At 38.8% G+C, this 6,000-nt stretch overlaps 1 protein-coding gene across 9 annotated transcripts in view; it reads right to left on the bottom strand.

The window, feature by feature from the left end:
- The window catches only part of LOC127875241 (SPARC-related modular calcium-binding protein 1-like), a 47,986-nt gene that overhangs the window by 19,741 nt on the left and 22,245 nt on the right, over positions 1-6,000 (bottom strand). For all 9 annotated transcript variants that reach the window (XM_052420128.1, XM_052420130.1, XM_052420129.1 and 6 more), the window contains 2 exons: positions 4,930-5,107; positions 1-101 (listed from right to left, as the gene is read on the bottom strand). The exon at positions 1-101 is cut by the window's left edge and continues 124 nt beyond it. In XM_052420128.1, coding sequence (XP_052276088.1) covers positions 1-101; positions 4,930-5,107 — 279 coding nt within the window. The remainder of the gene's footprint in view (positions 102-4,929; positions 5,108-6,000) is intronic.

Genomic DNA, 6,000 nt, shown 5'->3' with positions numbered 1-6,000 from the left:
CGCGTTACATTCAGGGACGAACACGTTCTCCACGCCCTCCGCGACGGAAGTGAGCGCCTCCGCCTTCTCCTGTGTACACTTGGTGACTGGCACGTCCGTATCTGGAAAAGAAATACTTAATGAGCTAATTTCTGGAAAAACTGGGCTTAATGCATGTGCATAAAGTGTCGTCCCAGATAAGACTGTGAAGTCCGCACAGGATTATCAATGGCACATCCTGCTTTAAAAGAATTTTTCGTTTAAAGAAAGTCTCATCTAACCAAAAATCGAGTTTGGGCGGAAAATGTCGTCCTTGATAATAGGACGTCACTAAACGCACTTGCATTTAGCCCCTCTTTCCCAGGGAGAAGCTCATATGTTCGTATGTGAGAAAAAGTTTGTATTGATGATCGTGAACTGTCAATATATAAGCGTATTGAGATGTGATTCGTGTGAATTTCATTTCGAAATAAAGACCTATTGTTCAGTTTTTAACGATTTGTGGGATGTAATGTATGTATATTACAAACAAAAAATGACAAACAATAGAGCCTTACATTCCTTCTCTCTTTATATTTTAAATATGTCTTTATATTCAAAATATGTTTTCATATTTAAAATAACAGTTTTATTTGAGCCCAGTTTGTCTTTTATAATACAGAAAAGATTTAATCGAGAGTATAGTATTTGTAGGCAAATGATACATGAAAAGGTTATTCCGTGTATTGACATAATAGTATAACTTAAATGATTGACGGAGGTCATGAAAAACTGATATAAGAACCCGCCAAGAATCAGTATTTTAAAGACACACATTTTCACTATGCGTGTCTCTGGTAAGAAGGATTATCCTGCCTATTAAATTAGCTATATTTACTACTTCAATAATTCTTAGTTCATCATATAATTCATTATTATATAATGTGTGGGTAAAAACAACTGCAACATTAATTGTGTACAGCAAATAATCTCATTCTCATTTGTAACTTCCTTCGTTGACATAAAAACATTGTTCTCACGAAAACAAATCAAACGCACGCCCATAACTTCGCTGAAAGGCTATCAAATGGTGCATACAAATGTTACGGTTACTTTTCAGACACCAGGGAATGGAAAAACAGGTGTAGTAAAACCATTACATCAACAAACTAATTGACAATTCAAACAGAAAAGCATTGTTTTTTATTTGACTTAATTAACCACCACGTGTTGCTTTGTATTGTGTATCTTCTCGAAACAATTTAAGAATAAATAATCACTGTCGTCCACAAGTTAATTGACATTGTATTGTAAATCGTACTTATAAATTTCTAATAAATGAGGTGCCGTTGCGTTCCAACTATTAAATGCACTTGACATCAGTCAATGGTAAGGCCGAACACTTAAGTAGATATCTGTTTGTGTTTCGGAATACGGTCTCCAAAAAGTATTATAATTATGGTCGGGACCAGGCACGAGCTGCTTTAACTACCCAACGAACAATATGTGAACTGTACGAGCCTCGCTCTGAGAAAACGGGGCTGAATGCATGTTCCGTAAGTACCGTTCCAGATTAGCCTAATTTGGGACAATACTTTTCGCCTGAATCGGACTTTTGCTTCGAAAAGAATTTCTATAAAAGCGTAAATAGTCGTCCCTGATTAGCCTGTGCGGACTGCACACCGGCTTTTCTTGGACGACACTTAAAGAACATACATTTAGTCCCGTTTTCTCAGAGAGAGACCAATATGTAATATGCCCAGTAATTTAATTAATCGAGCGCACAAGCATTTCTTAAATATTACCACCGACCTCATGAGACTTTCCCCAGAAGACTTGTTAGTTGCGTAACGATGAAATAGTGCGTGATACAGGCGACGCTACTATCCAGAGATAGTCGTCTTAAAGTGCCAGGGGACACACTACGGAGGGGGCTTGGTACATAACACGGTCATGCCCGAAACCAAGATATTTTTATTAGGCTTAACCCATTTATGCCTAGTGGACTCTCCCTTCCTTCTTAATTGGATAAATTTATTTCCAAAATTAGGGATGTCTAGTATATTGATTTCTATATTTAGAATATTTCTTATAGATATTGCTTTAAGCAAACAGCTTAGACCCAAACAGCTTAGACCCAGATGAGTCTAAGCTGTTTGCTAAGGCTTTTTTTCTAGACGCTAGGCATAAATGGGTTCAATAAGCAGCAATAATGAACGTTTGGACACCTGTCCGATCTGTTTCCACACCTGAGCAATCGGTCGTCAGTGTGTTTTACCCGGTATCAAAGTACTACTGTGCTACTTATTGCCACTTGAGCTCTGCTCGCCCAAACACTCCATCTGTCGCGGCGGTACTCGATTATACCGACCAGGTGTTTGACACATTTCAACAGCTCCCGTGTCAGGCCAGCTATTGTATGCGAACTGACTCTTAATGTGCGCAACGTGTCCTTTTGATAGCGTATATCAATGGAATAGACTTCATTTATGCGATCGTTAAATATAAACGCACACGATGAGGATAGACTCTCGACTTTGAGAATTAAACATTGTCACCGCGAGTGAACCTCACCTGTACTATATAACCAATGTTTAATCAAGAAAACTGATCTCAAGGTTTTTACACTAAACTTTTTAATATATTGCAACATCCACATTATGCGTATCAAATAAAAAAGCATAAACAATGCGCCGGTAAAAGAGAATTAAACTTTATTAGACATGCAGTTTTGATATCTATTAATTTTTATAGTTATTAATTATTGCATATTGAGTAATTCTGCAAAATCATTCATAGGGGAGCGGCGTTGTTATAATAATGTTTACTTGTATCAATGACTGATTGATTGCCCCAGTCGTTGTCATTTTGCAAGTATAATAAACCCAGAGCACCTGTTTAATGTAATTTATATTCAATTAAGACATCTCGAAACTCAAGCGCGCGGGGGTATTCGCGTACTAGAAATATTATATTTAATAACTGATTCACATTTGCTGAAGTATTTATCTTCGCTAGGGTTCTTTGATATTCCAACTTACTATTTGGAATGTGCAAAAAATACCGCCTTCGACAAGCTGAGATAGACGGATTGTAGAGATTTGCGATGCGAATGGTATGTGCGACTGTAATTCATGCACAACGTGCGCGCGTTCCTATGCATTCGTTGCACCAGCCCTCAGAAATGCGCATTCTCATATAGACAATTTCAAGCGTTTACATCGAATGTCGCACGTGAACTATATAGCGGGTTCGCTTGAAACGTTTTTTACGCATACAAGGATTGGGTTTGAATAACCGTCGCTCAATTCGAATCAATGATTTATGTACGCAATGACTTCAGAACGGAATTCTTATTCAGGCGAAAGAAAACTAACAATTATTGTTTGAAGTTGTATTATTATTGTTTTTTTTCCACATTGATTGCCACCCATTACAGTTTTTGAATAGTTTTGAATACATTTGTACATATTATTGATTACAGCAGCAAACAAAACTTTAAGCTGTTAACAACTGTATTTCTTGTATTTTGCTTCGGGGAAACGAGTTTTAATGCATGTGCGCAAAGTTTCGTCAAAGATTAGCCCGTGCGGCATTTACGTGTAACGACACATTCTGCCTAAATTGGTATTTTACAAAGAAGAGATTTTCTAAATACGAAAAAAAAAACATAACAGCGAAAATTATCGTCCCTGATAAGCCTATGCGGACTACACAGGCTAATCATGGACAACACTTTACACTTGCGCATTAAGACCTGTTTTCATAGAGCAAGGCTCAGATGCATTTAAACTTTTTTTGCACCTAACTTTTGGCTGTAAAAAGGTGTACGTGCCCTCGTGTGGTTATAATATTACCACTGGACGTTTTTTATTCGTGGTTTTATTTATTTTTTCATTACTCATACTTAAGAATGAATGCACGGGTAGTTTTCAATATTTTACGGCAACACACTTAAAGGGGCCTTTTCAAAGATTTTGGCATGTATTTTAGCTTGTTATTAAATGCTTTATATTGATAAAATTAAACATTGGACCTAAAAATATCCAGTAAAAAACAAGAATACATTTTGAAAAAAGAAGAAAAGAAGTAAACCTCAACTGAGCTCGAACCACTCACCCCTGAAGTCCTGGAGTAAAAAGTCTCACGCGTAGACCACTCGACCATCATTGCTCACGCTTTTAGCGGATGTATGTTTTACCTATATAAGCAATCCTTGTAGTTTCCCAAAATATAACGACAACAACAGAACTTTCCAAATGATTCAATCGTTTCGCGTTGCAATCAGGTTTTCAAATCGTCAACAGATGCATAGAATGGATATTTTAGAGCATGGTGAATGTTCAGCATTACTATTTCCTCACAAGTATCATAACTTAAAACGAAAATTTGCGAATCTGAAACATTTTTTTTTAATTTCGTCAATTTACCAAAACGTGAAAAGGCCCGTTTAAATCGTTACATCATGGCATGTACCACGATATCGCCTATGAATTTATCAAGATTATCATCAAATAACAAATACATAAGCCCAATACGTCCAATATACCGTCCAATAAACACGTATGTTTAGCGATATATGAGGACCGTAGAGCGTCACTGCACTCCTACCTTAATAACTCACCATAAACATGAAATGTAAGCTGCAATTTGCACTGAACTTTATATTTAATTGAATCGTGTTCTTAAAAAACTGGGAATAATGCATGTGCGTAAAGTGTCGTCCCAGATTAGCCTGTGCAGTCCGCACAGGCTAATCAGGGACGACACTTTCCGCCTATACTTGATTTTCGGTAAGGAGGGACTTCCTTGAAACTAAAAATACCATAAAGTAGAAAGTGACGACCCTGATTTGTTTGTGTGTATTGCACAGGCTAATCTGGAACGACACTTTACGCACATGCATTAAGCCCAGTTTTCTCAGAACGCGACTCAATTTGTTGAGATCTAAACGAACGAACGTGCACTCACCTGAGCACGTTCCCATCTTCACGATTGAGATCTTCTTGTTCTCGCACTTTCTCGCCTTCTTCACCTCGCATTTGGACATGTACGAGACCCCATCAGAGCCGCACATTATCTGCGGCTTCCGGCTTTTACACTTGACGTTGCACATTTCTTCGCTGTCACGTAACGCCCGAAATAAAACCTGGAGACGTGAATAAGATACATAACATCCATGAACGAAGCCGCGTTACTTATGCTTATGATGCTATAAGTGTATCATATTAACGACTTTATTAGTAAATAACAAAGGATAATAATAAATAATTAATGTCTTAACTAATTTCACCCACAGGGCTGATTTCTTATGCTGCGTTTACACCATGTTCCCGGCGACCACGGCAATCACGTTTCGGGCCACCATGGAGGAAACGGGATGAACGTGAGGCAACGTAGGGGAACGGAATAGCCAAACGTGACACAACGGGGTTGCCGTGGTTTCAGTGCCAAAATTTTAAACTGTCAAAAAAATTGCCACAGCAGTCACGGAGGAAATGAGAAACGTGATAGAACTTGTTAAACGCAACACAACTTGACAGTAGGTAGCAGGCCGTAACAGAACCCGAAACGTGTCCGTACTCTGACGGGAATCCTTTTCATTCCCCGACATGTTAAGTTTCTATAACGTTGTGTTACGTTTTGTTACGCTTTGTCAAGATAACCACGGCAAGCTAGGATAATTGATAGCCGTTTTGCTACGTGTTTAATCCGACCAGTTACGGTGTGTTGCGTTTTGCAGGCAGATGCGTTACGGCCAGTTGAGTTGTTGTACGGTCTGACACGATTCGCGCGGTCTGATGCTGAGTTTATAAAAGCCGTGCTTTTCAGGAAACTTTCATTTCAGTCTGAACACTCGATGAGCAAACATGCCACCAAGAAAGCGTCGAACAAAGGCTACCCCCCCCCCCCCCCGCGCTGCAAACGACGTTCAAGTGGAGGAACAACCTGAAAGTACTTGCCTTCCACCAAATGCCTCAGAGTCAGTGCCAGTTTCAATCCAGGTGTAAGGGAGGAGCGATACTTCGTATCTTGTCTTGA

This window comes from Dreissena polymorpha, chromosome 3, assembly GCF_020536995.1.
Source record: "Dreissena polymorpha isolate Duluth1 chromosome 3, UMN_Dpol_1.0, whole genome shotgun sequence".
In the NCBI taxonomy this organism is placed as follows: Eukaryota; Metazoa; Mollusca; class Bivalvia; order Myida; family Dreissenidae; genus Dreissena; species Dreissena polymorpha.
This window is presented reverse-complemented; position numbering and strand designations above follow the sequence as displayed.